At 36.8% G+C, this 21,381-nt stretch overlaps 1 protein-coding gene across 1 annotated transcript in view; it reads left to right on the top strand.

Moving 5' to 3' along the window:
- NKAIN3 (sodium/potassium transporting ATPase interacting 3) overlaps positions 1-21,381 on the top strand; it is a 376,233-nt gene that overhangs the window by 135,166 nt on the left and 219,686 nt on the right. Inside the window, exon 4 of the mRNA XM_078151776.1 lies at positions 18,453-18,650. Within this exon, the coding sequence (XP_078007902.1) occupies positions 18,453-18,650 (198 nt within the window). The remainder of the gene's footprint in view (positions 1-18,452; positions 18,651-21,381) is intronic.

The following is a 21,381-nucleotide window of genomic DNA, read 5'->3' as shown; positions in this document are numbered from 1 at the left end:
CGTATTTTTTGGGGGGGCATGGATATTGGTTGGGGACGGGAGGTTGAAGAAAGAAAGACCTTAAAAATAAGTTCCAAAATTTTCAGAATAAAATCTGGATATATAGGTTCTTATGATGTGGTAGTGATAGCACAGAAGATCAGTCATTACAGTGCCAATTTTTGGAGAGATGGCCAGTCATTGATTAAACACTTACTATAGGCCAGGCACTGTGCTAAGTGCTTTACAATTATTACATCATTTGATCCTCACAACAACACTGTGATGTAGATTCTCATTTTATAAATGAAGAAACTGAGGCAAACAGAGGATAGGTGATTTGCCCAAGGTCACAGAGCAAGTAAGTGCCTGAAACCAGATTTGAACTTGGGTCTTCTTGACTCCAGGCACAACTCTCTATCTACTGCACCCCTAAGTCTCCCTTCTCACATAATACACAAGTTCTTATTGGTAGTCAGGGTATATAATATCCCTCATAGGCAACCTAAGGTTAGGTTTAAGTCCAAACTTTATGTATTTAAAATAACCTGCCATTTAAAGTGGAGGAAATCTATTTTTCAGTCATTCTTTTCATCCTTCTGCCCATCTAATCTATGACTCCCTACAATTCTCCAGCATGTTGCCTGATCTAGCTGCAAGTGAGGTAAATGATGAGTCTGCAGTCACTTCTAGTAAGAAGCCATTCTCCAACATAAGCTCCCTACTAGGAATGGTGCCTGCTCATCAGCCCTAAATTGTCCTTGCTTCTTTTCATTTTCATCCAATTGCTCCTTATTATGCCCAGTTGGGTCACTCTTGGGACGCTGACCTGCAAGATCAAGTCCAGAGATAAGCACTGAAAAGGCCCGAAATAAATGAAAGCAGCTTCAACTACAACCTTATGGTATAGTAAGCTATCATCTTGTCCATTCACCTCCTAGTCACCTATTTTATTTTTGTTTCCAAATGGTTCTGAAAAACCTATCAGGTATTTCATAAATGACATATTGGAATCATGCTTTGACTGATACCTAAGTTATGACAGTGGCTGGGTCTGCTTTTCCTTGTTGCTTGTTATTTAGGCTGAATTTTTATAGAAACATGATGATAATGATGATAGTGGTGACTCTGACTGTGACTGACATACATCACCAGTTTAAATGTTGAGAGGCAGCATAGTATAATGGATAAAGAGCTGGTATTCTAAGCCAAAAAGCCCTCAGTTTAATTCCTGCCTCTAACACATATGAGCTATGTTACCTGGGCAAGTCACTTAACCTTGTAGTGCTCAAAGCTGAGCTCAAAATATAAGTTGCCAAATAGGTACCACCCGTATTGGTAGAGAGACTCTTCATTGGGAGTTCCTTGTACTCTTAAAATCACAAGTTTGGTCTAAAATTTACAAAGTGCTTTATTTACAATTCAATACCTATATGTACTACTATTATTTTACAGACAAGCAAAATGGGACTCAGTAAAGTCAGATAGCTAGTCTGTGGTTCCATAAGTTGGTCATTATCAGAGTCAAAATTGGATCCCAGATCTTCCTAACTCTGTCTGGTATTCTATTCAACTATAATATGTACTTTCTTAATTAATAATGACATTTGAGTTGCTGTCCCAAAAGGAGATTTGTTCTGTCAAGAGATAACAAAAATAAACCACAAAGACTGAACTAAAGCTATCATGAAATGGGGTATTGAACAATGTATGGAATTAGACTAGGAATCAGGTTAAGTGACTTGTCCAGGGTCACACAGCTAGTAAATGTTTGAGGCCAGATTTGACCATAGGTCTTCCTGACTTTAGGCCCAGTAATCTATCCACTGAGCCACCTAGTGAGGCCAAGTCCATGTTGATTTTCTATTAGTTTCAAAAGCTGTTCCCACTAAATTCCTAACCTAGTAAAGTAATTAATTATAAGTTGAAGTGACTGAGAGTCTCAAAGGCTGTGTCAGAAGTGTACAATCTCTGGCGGGTCCTATCAAGCTGGGAATGGTAAAAAAGTTGGTCTGTCTTGTAAATACCAGGCTGAATGCAGAGACACTCATCACAAGAAGGTCAGATACCAGCTTTTTTTTAGCCACAGACAGTAATGAAGACCTCCTACTTTGGCACCAACAGGACAGAAAACTTATCAAGGTTCCTGGGTGAAATTATCCTTATAATTTAGACTCTTGCATGTTCATATTATGTAATATACAGATCCTTTTCTGGGATCCCAGATAGGTGATAACTCCCTCAAAGCTCCCTTTTCTCCTAATCTCAGGGCAGTCATTCTTTGGAATAAGCAGCATTTTTTTTTCCTTTCTGTATCTCATCCCTAAAACCCAAGGGCAGCCTCAGTCATCAAGCTGCCTCAACCATCCACTTCCTCTGACATATTTGGATTTCTGGAACATTTTCAAACAAGCATCAAACATGGAAGAGTTTCCCCAAAAGTTCATTTCAGTGACTGCCTCCCCTAGATAGAGCTGAAGCTACAAGAGTGGCGTTGGCTTCCCCAGGCCCAAAAATCCTTGTGCACCAGGGATTCCAAACTGAACCATTAGGCCTGTCCCAAGGCCCTGAAGACATCCATTTTATTCCCAGTGGCTCTGATTGGCCCTCATTCCACCCTACATATCAAGATTGAAGCTAGTGCCTTCTATATCTCATCCCTAAAATCCAAGGGCTTCCTGAGTCATCAAACTACCTCAACTATCTCTTTCCTCCTTGGTTTTCACTTGCATTTGACAGCCCAAGGTGGAGAAAGTACTGTGGGATCTCTGGTTCTCCAGGAATAGTTAAAAAAAGTGAACATCATCACCAGTAAGTCAACCTTCTGGTAAAAGGGGTCTGCATAGTTATCTATGCAGGTCCCTAGAGGATAAGAAAACATGATGGATTGCAGTCTTTTCAACTCGGTAAGATCTTCCAGAATTTGAGCTTCAGTGGCATACATTTGAGAACTTAGGGTTATCACCATGTGATTATGAGGCATCAGAGTAGGACTTAAGGGGAAATATTATTTTGTTTATTTTAGAAAAATCGTACTGGGCCTGGTGTTATTAATGAATAAGAAATTATTCTTTTTTAAAATGTAAATTACAAGTGTTCTTTATAGATCTGGAGGAACTGTCCTATTCCTTATGATTCACAGATTATTAAACCAGAAAAGACCTTAGAAATCATCCAGTCTAAATCCCTCATTTTATACAAGAAAGTAAGTCACAAAGAGCATAAATGACTTGTCCAAGGTCACACAGTTACTAGGCAGAATCAGTCCTACAATTCAGGTGTCCTGACATAAATTATAGCTCTTTCCACTAGACTATGTCATTTCAAAAATGAATAATTCAGAAAAATATTTTGCATCCTACTTCTTTAATCACAGCTATCACTAACATTTTTCTTCTTTTTACCAGCAAAAATAATTCAAGTTCTTCCTTCCCAAATAGTAGGACTTTTCTACTTAAAGTATAAAATTAACACTTCAGTTTTCCTAGATGATGAACTTGGCAAAAACATACATATTGGGAAAAGATCCAATTTTTCAAATTAGATCTGTGTATACAATATATAGTCATATATGAATCATGAATTCACAATGTTATAAATAGGATACACTAAAAATAAGTTGTTTCAGAAGCAACATATACATTGTTTCCAAAGCTTCATTAGCATAAAAGGCATAACAGTGTAATCAAATAATTATTGATTAACACACAGGATCCAGATGTGTTGGATAGGAATGGCAATTATCTGAGAAAACTACAGGTGTTTAAAATTCATGGCCTATAAAAGCGATGCAGTCCCACATCGGAATCATGCAGGAAAGCTCGTGTTTGCAGGTATAGCCCAATATGTTCAGTGCAGTTCTAATATATCAAAACTGCAGCTGTCTGTGTATTCCTCTCTTTGAGAGGCGCTTTGTAGAAAATTCTTATTCTGGGTATCACTAACATGAGATGTTACCACAAGTCCTTTGACTGCATCTTCTAGAGGATCACAGTTTTAACAGTGACATCCCTAAGACTATATCCCCTGATACACCCTTAAAAAAATATTTGAGACAGTGTACTGAAGACAGACAGTTAGTGAATGAATGGTCAGCTGCAAATGAACACAGATGAGAGAGGGAGAATGAAATGGAGCAGAAAAGCAAAGGTTATTAGCAAATTGCAGACCTTAGCAGGCAGCTAAAGCTTCCTTCCCACCACCACTCTAGGGTAGACCTGCAGCTAAAGTAGACTTCATTAACAATAGCATACCCCATTTGTATCTAATGGGGATTAATGACTGCTTTAGATTCGACATTAGCGAACCAGAGATGCTTAGCTTTGTTCCTGCCAATTTAGTTGTGTGACCAATATAGATTTAATTCACAGTAGGGGATTATGAGAAATGATCTTCTTTTTTGAATTTCTTTACCCTGGGATTGCACAAATCTGACTTATTTTTAAATACACTTCAGGAATAGAGCTAATTTCTTGCCAAACTTCTTTCCTTCCAGAGAATCTTGGAGGTTTTTAGTCAGAACCATAATAAAGCTGATATGAGCAATGTTGCCCAATACGTGCTAGAGGTACTTTAGAGAAGTGGTTTCAAAAGTGGTGTGGCCACACCATGGATGCAGTGTAAGACTATTAGATGGGGTGTCAATCTACAATATTATTAAGCACTTATTCTGTGTCAGACACTGTGTGGGAAGAAAATAAAATTTCAATGTATACCAATTAATTATATTTGCTTATATCAAAAAGAAATTAAACTTCATTAATATCTAGTATATTGATGGATGATAGATGTGCCAAATGAAAAAAAAATTGATATACAAATGACACTTTTATACCTGGCTATTTGGATTTGTGGATTAGATAGATCTATCCAGTTCAAATAAACTAATCTTCATGAAATGGTCACATAGCTTTAAAAGATTTCGATAAAGAAAAAGAGATTTTTATATAATTCTAATAAGAGCACAAATGAACAAAAATGTTATGATGGTACTGCTACTTGTCCTATTTTGAGTTATATGAGTCCTTTCCATTAGCAACATGGAGCTAAAAAGTAGTGATTTAATCAGTTTTGACAAGATGTTTAATGGTGAATGACCATGAAAATCTTTTGCACCATGAAGGATTTTGCCATTTACATCATGGCAAAATGCTTGTTGAACTTAAAAATGAGTTACACATTTTTTTTAACAAAAAGACAAATGTTCCTAATTAGCTGATCTTTTCAGAGAAGACTGGTGGCTATTAGAAGTATGCTACATAAAACATATTTTCAGGAAAAACACATATACACGCATATCCTTTCTGTCCCTTGAAGATAAACATTATATTTTAACAGTGAGAAAGGAACTGTTTTTCTAAAGAAATTTCTGCTATAAAAATCTTTAAATGGGTTTTTCAGAGCATATGATTTTGTTGCTGAAAATGACATTATGGATAAAAACTTTCAAATCTACACACTTTAAAAAATTTTGAAGTAGAATTTCCTAATCTGCTTTTAAAAAGCTTCCAAACAATGAGTTTCAGAGATTTTGTTAAAAATATGAAACTATGACATCTTCTGATTAATTTGCAGGAAAAATTGAATGAACAAATGATATTATGGAAGGATGAAATTTACTAGCAAAATTTCAACCAAAAAAAACCTATTCATAATTGGGGAATGGGACTGAAAAGTGAACATTATGACTTAGTAAACATAGCCAATGATGCCCTTCTTCCATTTGTATCGGTACTTCTTTGTGAAGTACCTTTTTCAGCTGTAAAAGACAACCATTAGGGCAAAGTATCAAAATAAACTTAATTTGGAAATATCTTCAAATTGTTGTAACACAAAGTGCTAAACCAAAGTTTTCAGAAGTAATGAAGCATATTTACTCAAATTACTCTAACTTAAATATTATTTGCAATAATATTTACTGACAGCAAAAAAGTTTTTTTGCCACTTCTGAATAAAATAAAAATCTTAAATATTATTTTATATGTATCTAAGTTTTAAAATTCATATTTTGATGACTATTTCACTATATATATATATATATATATATATATATATATATATATATATATATATATTACTGCAGTAGTGAATCTAGGCTACTATTTCATTTAAGCAAAATATATATGTGTATGTGTGTATACACATATACGTATGTGTGTATATATTTATATATAAGTATGTGTGTATATATATGTGCTTTGCTCAATACTGCAATTCACTCAATCTCTCAGTGCCCTAGGGAATTCTATAACAGTACAAGTTTCATAGCAGATGCCAATCTACCTTAGTAGAGGGAGATCTTTCACTGGGAGTCCCCTAGACTAATGAAATCACAAATCCAGCTCCCCTCCCCCTGCCCAAAATAAGTGAAGAGAGGAATACCTATAAGAAGGCTATTGTGATGGTCCAGGTGGTAGTAATGAGAACATGAACCCTGGTGGCAAGCAGTGGAAATAAAAAAGGAAGAGAGATATTGAAAACCTAAGAGCTGCCTCAGATTCATTTATTGCTGAAGCACTGAGGGTACTGTCAAGCCTAAATTCAAATTTTGCCCTCTGTTTGAAGCACCAATCTCCCTCCCTGTTGGCAGCCTTGTGCCTGCCACTGCTGGGGATGGGAATAGGGGTAGTGAAGACATGTGAACCTTTATCATGAACTTTCACTAATCACCTCAGAATATCCAAGCAGAAGCCTCTACATCAGAGGACGGGGCATCATCTACCTGTTCTTTACCTGTCTTATGTTGTATATCAGATATTTCCCAGTTTCTGCCTTTGGGATATTGGGAGGAATCCTTAGACTTTGAACCCATAATCATTTCTATGATTAACAACTTCTTGCAGAGTAGTCATAGGGGGAGCGTGAGCCAATAACTGCTAAATCATTCGGGGGGAGACGGGAGGTAGCTTGTTCCCTGGCAGATAGTCAGTCTCCCCAAACTGAAATCTAAGTCAATCATAAGGACCATTAAAGGGAAGGGACAAGAATGGATCACTAGCCCTGTGGCCTAAAGTGCATAGTGCTTGGCTAGCCATTATGATAAACTTTCTGTGAACTCATGCCCTATCATTTTCCTTTACTTGAGTGTAAACTCCCACAGAGTTTGCTGGTCTATTCAGTATTATAACTCAAAAGCTGCCTCTGATGTATTTATTTCAGTCACTGAGGATAACAGTGGTACTATCTTTTAATGCATTTCTCTACACCATATACAAGATTAGCTTGACAGGCTTTTTCAAATGCCTCACTGAAATCTAATTAGACAGTATTTACATCGTTTCTTTGATCTAGCCTATAAGAGTCATGCAAAGATATCAAAAAAGAAAATGGGATTCATTTGAAATTCATATTTTGAGTGAATCTAGGCTAGTACCTTAAAAGAAATATCATCATCATCATCTTTATAATTTCAAATTCTCAGATAGGCTAATGAAACTGTGATCTTACCAATCAGGATATTTCCTCCAATAGTGATGACCCATATCTGCCCATCCTGGCTGTCAGCTATTGGTAATACCCATTCATAAATTTGCCTGGGTGGGGCGTCCAACCAATTTTCTAGAGTCTTTCCTTGATTTCCCCTTACATTGTGAGGCTGAAAGTGGAGCACTATAGCTGTCATTCCTCAACCTTGTCATCTAACCAGTCCATCTTGTTCAGCAAGCAGCTCTTACACATCTGCTATGGTCAAGGCAATGTGCTACATGCCTATGATGCAAAAGTAAGAAGCAATACGGCCCCTCCACTTGTGGAATTTATATTGTAATTTACAGTTATGTAACTACTTTGTGTTAACTAATAGCTCTTCAGTTATATATTTTATATACATATGACACATATGTGCATATATAAACACATTATCATATTTATATGTATATACACATACAGATCTTTGCTCTCTCCCCATTAAAGTGTAAGCTAATTGTGAGTAGGGAGTGTTTCATTCATTGCATTTTTATCTCCAATGCCCAACCCAGTGCCTAGAAAAGTAGGTACTTATTAAATCCTTCTTGATTTGTTGATTGAGACAACATGTACCCAAACAATTATGATAACAAGCAAAATGAGATGGGGCATAGAAAAGATTTAGACAAAATGCAAAAATTTGAAGAGAGTTCATCTTAAATTGGTAAAATTGTGGAAGACTTCATGGAAAAGGTCACAACTAAGGTGAGCCTTATTGAAAGAGAAGGGTTTTAGTGACATTTCTTTTGCTATGTGTTCTACAATCCTATATTTTCCACCCTAGCCTGACACTTAACTTTTACTTCATGGAATTACTATTATTATCATCATGGATGTTCCAGTGCCTACTGTGAGCAAAATACTTGAGAAAGGAGCACTGGTCATCTAATCTTCCAAATTAGTATTCAGGAATTAATCATCTCTGAATTGACTTTGAAAAGGCAACTAGAAAATTCAAAGGTTTTGAGAAATTGTAACTGTCCCGAATCTGTTAAAAGAGACATAAACCCAAAGGTAACTGTCTGAGATTGAACATAATCTTGTTCTTTAGCTGAAGGAGACCTCCTTCTCCAAGGTCACATTTATAGCAGAATGCCATTTTCACTTTTGAATGGGATAGATTCTGATAAAAGAAAATGAAAAGACAAAGAAAGTAGGGAACATTGTACAAAATGGATTTTAATGACCTTTTGAGCAGCAAATAAGGAGAAGCATAAAATAGGATTTTATTATCTGCAATAGGAAGACCATTTCTGGCAAGAAAGTGGATTAGCTACAGTTAAATTAAACCCCAAAGTGAAGGTGGTGCTAAAAACAAAGTGCATAAAAGCAGATTGGGTCTCTGATTTATGAGAAATTGCAAATTGGCATACTATGCAGATGTGAATATCCATTTTTTCTAACGTACTCTACGTACCGCAGTCATAGATTCTTAGAATTTTAGAGGTGGAAGGAAAATGAGATCATCTTAGTCCAATTCTCACTCATTTTACAGGTGGGGAAATCAAGTCTGACCTCTAAATAATTCCACTATATGAGAGAAGTAGTTAACAGCAGAAAGAGAAGTATACCCCAGATCTTCTTATGCCCAATCTGGTGGGTCTTGAACCCTACAACAAACTGCATGGAAAAATTTAGTCATATTTGCCAAGTTGTACTGACATTCTGATATAGATTATAAATTTTCAGAAACACAGGATGTTTTTAAAACTCATTTTATATAAATTTTGGTATTTTCCATATTAAAAATGGGCCAGCAAATTTGAGATTCAGAACAATGGATTAAAAAAGGTGGAAAGAAAAATTTAATAAGGAAAAATCTGCAGCCTTTGGATGAAACTTTATATAGGATGGATAGTTGATATATGGCTGCTAATTTTTTTTTCCTTTAAAAGCCTTCATTCTTTCATTTACATGCATGCATAGGTGGATATATGCACATATGTATGCAAATAAATATATGACAGATATATAGTACATTTGAGAGGTACTATGATATAGTAAATAGTGCTAGAAAACCTCCTTGAACTCAAGAAGACATGGGATTATATCCCACCACCATCCCCACCCACACTAAAGTCTTCTCTCTAAAATAAACATTCCCATTTTCTTCAGCAGATTCTCATGTGTCATAAGCTTGAGACCCTTCACTACCCTGGGTGTTCTTCAGGTTTTCAACGTCCTCTCTAAAATGTGTTAGTTTAGACGTGGCCTGACCAGGGCTTTGTGAGGGTAGGCAAGTTATTTAGCCTCTCCATGTCCCCAAACAACTCTCTCAGACTCCTTTTATAGTTACAAACCAATCGCCTGTTTGTCAGTATACAGTATTTCCACATCAGTAGTGTTACACATTACTGTATATATTCTGTCTCTCTGTCTCTTGTCCTCTGTGTGTCTCTCTGTGTCTTTGCCTTGGTATGTATCTCTATGTTTCCATATCTCTGCCTCTATTTCTCTCTATCTCTCTGTCTCTGTATCTATTCTTCTGTCTCTTTCTCTCTGACTTTTCATATCTATTTCTCCCCTCTTCTTCTTCTTCTTCTTCTCTTCTTCTTCTTCTTCTCTTCTTCTTCTTCTTCTTCTTCTTCTTCTTCGTCTTCTTCTTCTTCTTCTTCTTCTTCTTCTTCTTCTTCTTCTTCTTCTCCTCTCTCTCTCTCTCTCTCTCTCTCTCTCTCTCTCTCTCTTTCACACACACACACACACACACACACACACAAACACACACACACACACACACACAACACACACACACACACAAGTTATATATTACCTGCAAAAGCCAAAATCTGGCTCCTTCTACCTTAACTTTAGCTGAACCTACAAAACCTACTGTTGTACCAACTTTATGGCTAGGAGGATTTTTTTTTTCACTTCCCCCTCCTTGGTACAAATGAGCACCAATTCATATGTTTCAGTTAGCCTGCTCTGTTGGTAGGCTGAACACTAACAAGTTGTTCAGTTGATGAAAGCAGGTATATACTCCTGGTCTAGGAAGCATGAGAAGGGGTCACTCAACCATTAGGTTCTTACTAGAGTGGGCTCTACAAAGACCACTGGACTCTCTGTGTTCCCTCTTCAATGGGCTTCTGCAGTCTCTAGCCTTTGGCTGAGATGGGTCTTCCTGTGCTCTTTTTATCAGGTGTATTACAGTGCTCTATATTTTCAGGTGGAATATTACTATGTCCCTTCAGCAAGAGCAGTGGACTTTACCCAAGCATTGCCAGAGGTCTTTCTTCTTTGATTCCCTGCAGGGCCTCAGCTCTGAAGTTTGTTGCATCCGGGAAGGAGGTAGATATATATATATATACATATATATATATATAGCCTATTCTGTGTGGCAGAGTAGGTATTTCAAGGAGGGATCCCACCCTTCTTGATGGTGACCAGCCTAGTTATATTTCCCAAATTCCTAATGAGGTCTTATGCAGATGAGTGGCAGAGAACAAAGAAACACAGGCAATCTGAGTCCCTGGACAAATTCATTGTCTTCACTAACTTCAGTTGAGCCCATTAGCCTCAAACCCCTTCCAAGGTATAAAATGTTTCGTTTATATCTTAAAGAATTTCTCCTGTGCATTTCAATGTTTCTCCTTTGCCTTTTATGACCTTCAACTTTAGTGAAGTCTAAACAGGGCACAGATGATGCAGTGGATAGAGCACTAGCCTGGAGTCAGGAAGACCTGAGTTCAAATCCAGGCTCAGGCATTTACTATCTCTGTGACCCTGGACAAGTCCCTTAATTCTGTTTGCATCAGTTTCCTCATCTGTAAAATGAACTGGAGAAGAACATGGCAAACTACTCCAGTAACATTACCAAGAAAACCCCAAATGTCATAGAGAGTCAGACCCAACTGAAAGGGCTAAACAACATCAACAACAGGGCACACTCTCACCTATGCAAAATTCAGAAAGAAACAAGATGACATAATGGATAAAAACCTGTCTTAGAAAAACTTGTCTTCAAAACCTTTACATATACTGGTGGTTTCTCAGTACCCCCAGGAAATTCTCTAAGATTATAATTTGTAGGAAAACTAGCATTCTGCACCTTTACTGGAAGCTCCACTATAGCATGAGGTTCAGGAAGGGAAAAAAATAGCAAAATATACAGTAATTCAAATTTTGATGTTGTTCAATCATTTCAGTCATATTCTATTCTTTGTGACCCCATTTAGAATTTTCTTGGATAGTGGAATGGTTTGCCATTTCCTTCTCCAGCTCATTTTACAGATGAGGAAACTGAGGCAAACAGGGTTAAGTGACTTGCCCAGGGTCACACAACTAGTAAGTGTCTGAGGTCTGATTTGAATTCAGGTCTTCTTGACTTTAATATCAGCACTCTATCTACTGCATCAAGAATCATAAGATCTTAAAATTCATTAGAGCTGGAAGGGACCTTGGAGTTCATTTCATCTTTTCATTACAATGTTATGCTTCTGAACCGAATATCATGCTCTTCAGTTGACAGTGCTCTAAGTCATGGAACCTTTAAATTCTGGCATCATGAGCCATTTCCAAGGTGAAAGTTGGGCTCCTGCAGATGATTAATTTTTCAGGCTGCTCCATATCTGTCCATAGTTTAGTGTACAGAGGGTATTTAGCACTCCTGTGACCACTGAAGTAGCAGCTGAGACATGAAACTGCATGGACTCACATGCTTATATGTTCCTCTAAAGAAAAATAATGGGTCTATGTATAATATTTTTCTTTCTTTTGTCCCATGTAGGAAACTAAATTGTTGTAGCTGCTCTTATGATTTAAAAGAGGGTGAGAATGTTTGGATCCATGTATATTTGGATAGTTTCTATTGAGAGGATTAACTCACATCCAATCTTGTTATATCATTTCACAGAAGATATATACAAAGAGATACAGCTTCCATTTACTTAGCTGCAACTGATGTCATTTTCATATTTTATTTCAGCCATTTCTAAGAGAGCTGGAGTTTATAAATAGGTTCTATTGCCATCTCTCATACTTCTGAATTAAGGGAGAATCACGGTGAAGAGTTTTTATGAACCTAACAGATCTGTATCATTAGTTCATAAATTCACCTATTTTATACTGATAATATAAATTTGAATCAAAGCTATATTGAAAGACTTGTCTTTCTGAAGCAGAAAAAGTTACCATGAGAGAACACTTACAAAACAGAAGTCACTGATGAATTTTAATAGATCGTATTGGTTCATTCTAAAATCTAATGAAGTCTGCAAATATGGAGAATGATGCCTTCCCTGTAGTGATCAGGAGTGGCTGGGAGGAATTAAATTTGATTGCCAGGAAAGAGGGTGCTTGGAATGACACTAAATGAAGTTTGTTTGGAGTAAATCACTGTAAGTTAAGCTAAATTTAGTAGATAATGCAATCATGTTTCTAAAATGTGTTCTTTTCAAAATATACCTGTGAGGCATTCATGGGGGAAATCAACAGAAAAAAATGTTTAAGCAGCATCTTTAATAGCAGATCTGATTATATTTACAAATTCCTTTGTTTGGCATTTAAGACTTTCAAACTTGGCTCCAATCTACCTTTACAGTCTTATATTGCTCTCCTTCACATATTTAGTGCTTCAGCCACAGTGGCTTTCTTGTTCGTTCTCATATGTAATGCTTCATCTCTCTTCTCTGAGCCTGAGCATGGGCTGTTCCTCCTACATAGAATACACTCTTTCCTTACCTCCCTTTCTAAGAATCCCTAGTGTGCTTCAAAGATTAGCTTAAATGTCATCTCCTACACAATATCTTTCCTAAACCTCTAGCTACAAATGTTTTCCCCTCACTAAAAAAATCTTTTATCTATGAATTTATCTTGTGTAATATTTGTATATGCTTATATCTGCATGGCAGCTAGGTGGCGCAGTAGATAGAGTATCGGGCCTGTAGTCCGGAAGACTCATCTTCCTGAGTTCAAATCGGGCCTCAGACACTTGCTAGCTGTGTGACCTTGGGCAAGTCATTAACCTTCAGTTAAGGCTCTCAGTTTCCTCATCTGTAAAATGAGCTGGAGAAGGAAATGGCAAACCACTCCAGTATCTTTGTCAAGAAAACCCCAAATGGGGTCACAGAGAGTTGGACATGACTGAAAAATGACTGAACAACTGAAATATATGTATGTGTTTTAGCTCCCAGTAGAATATAAACTCCTTGAGGGCAGGAGCTATTTTTTTTTATATTTTTGTGTTCCAAGTGCCTCACATAGTGCCTAGCACCTAGTAAATATGTAATAAATAAATACTAGTTGATTGCTTTACATTTGTATTTCCTTATTGTACATTTATATTTGCTGAGGGGATGTAAAGGTGTAAGCATTTATTAAGAACCTGCTTTGTGCCAGACACTGTGTTAAGCATTTTACAAATATTATTTCATTTGTCCTTCACAACTCTGTGGGGTAGGTGCTCTTATGATCCCCATTTATAGCTGAGGAAAATTGGATAGACAGAGGTTAAGTGATGCCCAAATCACTTACTGCTAAGTTTCTGAGGCCAGATTTGAACTGGGGTCTTCCTGAGTCCGAGCTCAGCTCTCTGTCCGTTGTGCCACCAGCTGCCTCCTGAACTGAATAAATCTCACATCCAGAGCCTGAAAAACTCTAGAAAATCCTTCTTGTCCTAAGAAAGGGCATGAGGGGCTCCCTGAAGTCTTCTGACTTGACCCAAATCCTCTAGTCTTCTTTCCTCCAAGATGAACCTCAAGGAAGCATCCTAATGAGAACTGAGCACCTCCAGTCAGGAAAGCTTGCCTGGAAGCTATGTCTTGTGAGCTGAAAATTTGTTCTATTATTGCAGCCTCTACAAAGGAGCAAAGTATATGACAAGTCATTCAACATAATTCATGAACACCTCCAGTCTTCAGTGCAATGCAATACAGTACAGTTCAATTCCTTTCCCTTCCACAAGCATGTAATTAATGCTGACTTTGGGAAAAACGTGCCCTGCTCAGTGCTGGTTCAAGCAGAAGCAGGATGAATCCTTGTCAATCAAAAACTTACTGAGTGCCTACTCTATGCCATGCACAACGTTAGGTTCTGGGGATACAGGACCCCAGGCTCTGTACTCTATCCACTGAGCCACCTACCTGCCGATTATGTATACATAATCATATGTATGCTACAAGAGATGATGATAATATTTCACATTTATATAACACTTCAACATTTAGAAAAGGGCTCTACTTAAAGTGTCTTGTTTAATGTTCACCACAATTCTATGAGGCAGATACTGTTGTTATCCCAATTTTAAAGAGGTCTGAGCAGGGACTTGGACTCTATCAACCAAACCAAGCTGTCTGTTTAAACCATGCTGTCTAGAGTAGAATAGGAAGGGTTGAAATAGAATGGAATGAGGACTTTAAGCAAGGAAAGTTCATCTGTTGCTGGGAGATGACCAGAAAACTTAGGTCAAGAATCCATATGGATTTTGTAGGATTGTTACAGATGGGAAACTTCCTGATTATGAAAGACACCTCATAGTAGTTCTAACTATTCCTAAGTCTACCTACATTTTCTGCCACAACAATAGAAGATCATACCTATTATTTGCAACATAAAGTACTAGACAATGGGTCCATCTATATTTACCTCACTTGGTTGGAAAGGAATCTGCAGAAAGGAACTTTATTCAGGCTATCACTATTATGTCTCATCACTTTAAAAAAGATTGTCAAGTTGAAAAGATGGTAAATATTTGTTAAAAGACTTTAAAACATACACATTATTTAATTTGATGTAAGATTATCATGAAATCATGAAGATAAAATACAGTTATGATAAAACAAATATTTTTAAAACTTTCTCTTTGGCTTTTAAAGTTTAAAAAAATTTTTTTATTTTTTTAAACTCTCTAATATACAGACTTTTTTTTCTCTTTTGTGGAGGCAATAGGGATTAAGTGACTTGCCCCGGGTCACACAGCCAGTAAGTAGTAAGTGTCAAGCATCTGAGGTCAGATTTTAACTCAGGTCCTCCTGAATCCAAGGCCAGAGCTCTATCTACTGAGCCATCTAGCTGTCCCCCTAATATACAGACTACAGGAAAAAAAAATATTTAATGGGACATAATAATTAATGAAGATGATGCTCTGAAGCAGATTAGGAAAAGTGGATAAGACAACCCATTTTTCATTACACAGTATGTGAAAATGGAAAATATTCAATAACGAGAGTATATTCTGTTGTGTTAAAAATCAGGTAATGTCTCAGTGTTTCTCAAATTGCCTTGAACGTTTCCATCTAGATTTAGATGGTAGCTTACAAGATAAACAAAAACATTCCAAATGTAGCTTTGTATTAATCTACTCTTTATGCATTTTGTAGCACAAAACTTGCCCTTAGCAATGAACTATTAAGCTGAAACAAAATATGTTTACTGTTGAATCCCTGCCATTCGGGAAAAACCTGCTACATTCCATCGGTTAGGGGCAACTAAGTCCTAAGTAAAAGAACCTTACAGAGAAAATAAAATTTGTTCTGAGACCTACCTGATAGAGCAAACAAACGATCAGGTTGGACCTGGAATCAAGAAGACCCAAGTTCAAATCTAGCCTTAGATATTTACTATCTGTGTGATCCTGGGCAAGTCACTTACCCTTTGTTCAATTTTCAATTCAATTCAATAAACATTTATTAAGTACCTACTTTGTACCAGGTATGGGTAGGTGCAGAGGATATAAATAAAGGGACAAATAAAGTCCTGCCCTCAAGGAGATTACTATCAAATAGGGGAAGACGTCATACAAAAGGAAACTGATAGGGTGTGGAAGGAAGGACACTAGGGTGTAGCTGGAGAGGAGGCTTCTTGTTTCATGGAGTTCAGGCTAAGCAGAACTGAAAATGGAAAGTGGAGTGATCTGTGAAGTCCGGGTCCTGCCCCCTATAAAAGAAAGCTTTGGGTGGAGTTTAGTGAGGGCGTTAGAAGGTGCTGAGTATCCAAGGCTGAGTTAAACAATATGATGAGATTTGTCAACCTTAATTTCCTCATCTGCAAAATGGGTATATTAGTATCAACTACCTATGTCTTAGGGTTGTTCTGAGGATCAGATGAGATAAAGTGCTTTGCAAAGCTTAAAGCACTATATAAATGTTTCTGTTTTTATTGTTAGTATTAAGATCTCTTGAGGTAACCAAATTCAAAGACTTAAGAAAAATGTGAGAAAGAGATCTAGCAGCAAAGGTCCAATGGTGGAGAGTAAGCGCAGAGGTAGTGTGAATATACTCCAAAGGGCCACAGTGGATATCAGCAAAATAAGACTTTTTTCAAGCAACTTCTCCACTTAAGACTAAATTCATATTAGTCATACCCCTTCTTTCTTCTGATGTATTGACATTGTCATGGTCATGGAAACTTGCCATTATATTTTAAGGTACAGATCCAAGCCATAAAAGGTTGAGAAAACAGGTGGGTGTGGATAATGTAACTCATGTTGATTGAAATTATTTATTCTTATATTGATTATTCTTACATTGATAAGAAATTATTTCTCTCAGAGTAACATTGAAGCAGAAGACCCCTTAGAAACATTTTCTTTAGAGGCCAAGGGCATTTTATTTCTGTACATCTCATGAAGACACACCTGGACCACAAAGCCAAGCAACTGGTAATTCCTCTCTTGCCACTGAAGCTGCTGAAGTCAGTCAGTTCCTTTGTTCAAAAGTTATAATGGTTAAAGAAAATTATCCTGCAGAAGAGCTTACTCCTGTCCAAGATTTCTGGCTAAACAGATTCATCTTCCTCAACCATTTCTTATATGACATGATTTATTGAACATGCACAATCTAAAGCATCATGCTTTGGATGTGCTCCAGTTTGTCAATGTCCCTTTTAACTGCGATATCCTGAATGGACACAATACTATAAATACTATCTAATCGTTGCAAAGCACAGTTGGACTATTCTCTTCATCTAGAAATATTCTATTAATGCAGCAGTACACCACCTTCAGGTGCTTTTTAGCTTGTTTCCAATTCAAATCCATGTTTAAAAGAGGAGTATTTGCTACCATTGAAAATATTCAGAAGACTGTGATGCAAATTTTGAAAGAAACTCTGAAGAATTATGTGCCAAAAATATATAAGGTATGGGAGCATCATATAGCCTTACAGGGTAAATAGTTTTAGACTTTTAATGGCATGGTATAGTTGGAAAAGTGGGCAGCTAGGTAGCTCAGTGGATAGACTAATGGCCCTAGAATCAGGAAGACTCTTCTTCCTGAGTTCAAATCTGGCTTCAGACACTTGCTAGCTGTGTGATCCCAGGCAAGCTACTTTTTTGTTTGCCTCAGTTTCTTCATCTGTAAAATCACCTGGAGAAGAAAATGACAAACCACTGCAGTATCTTTGCCAAGAAAACTCCAAATGGGGTCACAAAGAGTTGAACACAACTGAAAGGACTGAACAACAATAGTTGGAAGACAGCTGAATTTCGATTCAGACCTGGGTTCAAATCCAGCTTCCACCACTCACCAGTGGTTTTGTTACTGGCTTATAATTTAACTTCTCAAAAACTCAATTTCCTCTTCTGTAAAACATGGATAATAAAAGTAGTCCTTCCATATTCATAGAGTTGTTATAAGAAACATATTCTGTGTACTGTTAGGTGCTGTGTTACTTTGAGTTATTATTTGAGTGCATCAGTTCCAGTATGCTTGTTAAGATACAACTCTCAATACTTTGGATATACTATCATATGCACTCTTTCACAAACATGCATACACATGTAGAAAACTGTTTTTAAAATAAAACTAGAAGATCTAGTCTTTTAATTCCTGACTTGTTGTGATTTTGGTATTTTATTACTTCTCTCTCAAATAATTAGTTTCAGTAATGATAACTATAGTTCAATATCTTAAATATTGAATGCATGGGGGGGTTGTTAATAACTCATATCCAAATTGATCATTTCACTTTTCCCCCTGCTGTTTTTAATTAAACACTGAAATTACATTTCTTCCTCAGAACTGAATTCGAGATGGTAATATAACAAGATCTTTCCCCTCTCCCTTCACTACCCAGGATACCGACCTAATGACATTTAACATCTCAGTGCACCGGTCTTGGTGGCGAGAACATGGACCAGGCTGTGTACGGAGAGTGCTACCACCTTCAGCTCATGGAATGATGGATGACTACACTTATGTCTCGGTGACGGGCTGTGTGATTGACTTTCAGTACCTGGAGGTCATCCACAGTGCCATCCAAATACTGCTTTCTGTAAGTTTACCTTTTTCCTGGCTTTTCCTTTCTGTATAGACATTCTGCTCCTCATCCTTTCTCATGCATAGGTAATACTACAGAAGAAAATATGGAGAGCATTTTATTTTTCATGTCTAGGGAAATAGAAGCAATTATGATATATGTAGATATACTTAGTGACAGATTATGTCATTTTCTTTGAACCCCTGAGCACCCAGACATTTTGCTTTAGGGATTACTTGCAGTCATTACTAAGTAAGTGCTATTTAATGTAATGATGTTCTTGATCCTCCACAAGACACATATTGTCCATTAGCAGTTTCAAACTATTCTGCTAATGGATTCTTCACTTGTGTTCCAGGGAAAGAAGAGGGCTGGAAACCCTCAGCCTCCTGAATTTATAGGTGGGACTGATTTCACTTGGCAGAAAATGGTTTGCTCAACCTAATAAGCATCGGGTTGCAAAAACTTACAGAACTACTTTTTAGCCTCTCTAGAGTTTTTTCTCTTTGTTTTTGTTTTTTATGGGGCATTAATTATGGTAGTCATAGAAACATTGGGTTGGGATGCTTATTCACCAAAGTAAGAGAAATAGGCATTTCAAAAAAGGGAAATGGGTAATGGATTGCGTTGTGCCTTTGGGGGCAGTCAGTTCAATTTCTGCCTGTTACTCTGTTTCTCTGAACTGCCCCAGGTGAATCTGGGATCTCATATTTACGGTCCAAAGTTCATTCAAGAAATCACACGTGTTTAAGAATGAGCTGCCGATGTGACCAATAGGAAAATGACCTAGATTCTATGTCTACCTATGTTGAAACCTTTCTGACCATGCCTTTCAGGAGAATCAGCTCATCTGAATACCTACAAAAGCCTATGATAGCCAAAGTGAAAAAGAGCTTTCAAAACCAAAGGACATATCTATAAGCATCCCTCAAGTGACTACCAGCACCACCCCCTGCTTATACCCCCGACCCTCCCTGTTCAATTTTAACATTGCTTATTTGATAGTTAACCTTAATACTGTTTCATTTCAATCCACAAAATATTGGAAAGACTGACCTGATATGACTTAACTGCTGATAATATTGAAATATAATGCTAATTTATAGACCTGCATTTTTATCTGGTAACAACTTTCACTTGAAATTGAATTATGGACAATTAAATTAAAGAAAAAAAATGATGACAAAGGTTCAGCCTTGTTCCAACTCTATTTATCATTAAAATTTTTAAAACATAGGCACTACTTGACTAACTGTAAGATAATCACTGAATTATGAAAAAAATAAAGGTATACTTCAAAAAGATTATTTTTAAAACTTCTACTTTGGCTTTTTAAAGCTTTTTTTTTAAACAAAGGAATTTCCTATTCATAGACTTGAGAAAAACATCAACATATACATTGTGACACAATAATTAACTAACTATGTTTCTCACTAAATAATAAAGATAATCCATAAAATTGTCTTAAAGCATGAAAACTAATTATTTTCAGAATTGGACAATGAGCTCATTTCCAAGATATGGCAGAACTTGTCAAAAACAGTTTTTCTTATTAAGTAATCTATGTATGTAGAATAATTAAAGAAATTCCAAATGATCATTTAGTCATAAAGGAAAAAACAACTGTAAAGCATGCACAAACAAGAGCAAATAATTTTTAAAAATTATACTTTGAGTTTGGCATTACAGCTTTGAGGAGGTCTTTATTTCCTTTAATGAGGTCATAAAATTCAGAGCATGAATACTTTAACTTGTGCCATATGTGAAGTTCTACTTTCAAAATGTCAACTATTAATCCAATGTGAGTCATGTGAATGAAGAAAAATAATCAGTAGTTTCCAGTTTGCATCAATAATACCTAGACACACTAACAGCTCCAACAAAATGAAATTGCTTTATATTTTATCCCCTATTTAATGCTGCACAACTATATGTTTATTCATATGTAGGGGCCCCTCTGGACCACCCTTCCAAGTCTCACTCAAGGCTTGGGTCCTCTGGGGTTATGACTATGCCAAGAATTCTGTGAGTTTATACTCCTAAATATACTTCACGAGTCCCCACAGATTCATTTCCCTTCCATAGTCAAAGGGCACATTTAGCTCAAAATAAAGGTAATAATTGAGATTGCATCATAAGAACAATAGCTATAATATGCTCTTTCACCCTTCTCCCAATAAACTTGGATTGTATTCTGTATTCTTCCAGAAACACACATAATGTTATTCGGAAGAATGAGTACACAGGAACACTAGTACAGAGGCACAGATATGAGGAACACATGTGGCCAAGGCAATTCATACTTCTAGCACTACAGGGACCCAAAGTATTTTCTCCTTGGATTCTCACAGTGCTCTCTGTGGCTGCAGAATATCTGCTGGGCAGGTTGTTTGCCTCCAACTATACATAAAAAAAACTCTACAAACTCAATATAAAGCTAGTGATTGATCTTACTAACAGCTAGAGCCATAAATGGAATCTTGCCAGGGGCAAATACCACATGCTACACTTGGGATAAGCAACATAAATTAAGAAAACAAGCAAACAAGCTTGCCTGCCCTACCTCAAAGTTAGTCAGAATAGTTCATGAAACTGTGTCAATATGTGGAGAAACAGCCTAAGAGAATAGATGAATGATATAGAGAGAAATAAGAGAAATTGGAGACAACTTTCGTGTGTTATTTTTTAAGCCTCTTGGAGAAATTTGTAGTAGACCAAATCCTGAGAATAATTTGCTGCCATTCAA

The sequence above is a fragment of the Phascolarctos cinereus genome, unplaced genomic scaffold (genome assembly GCF_003287225.1).
Source record: "Phascolarctos cinereus isolate Bilbo 61053 unplaced genomic scaffold, phaCin_HiC Scaffold_4;HRSCAF=312, whole genome shotgun sequence".
Taxonomy (NCBI): domain Eukaryota; kingdom Metazoa; phylum Chordata; class Mammalia; order Diprotodontia; family Phascolarctidae; genus Phascolarctos; species Phascolarctos cinereus.
Note: the sequence above shows the minus strand (reverse complement) of the source record. Positions and strands in the feature narration are given on the sequence as shown.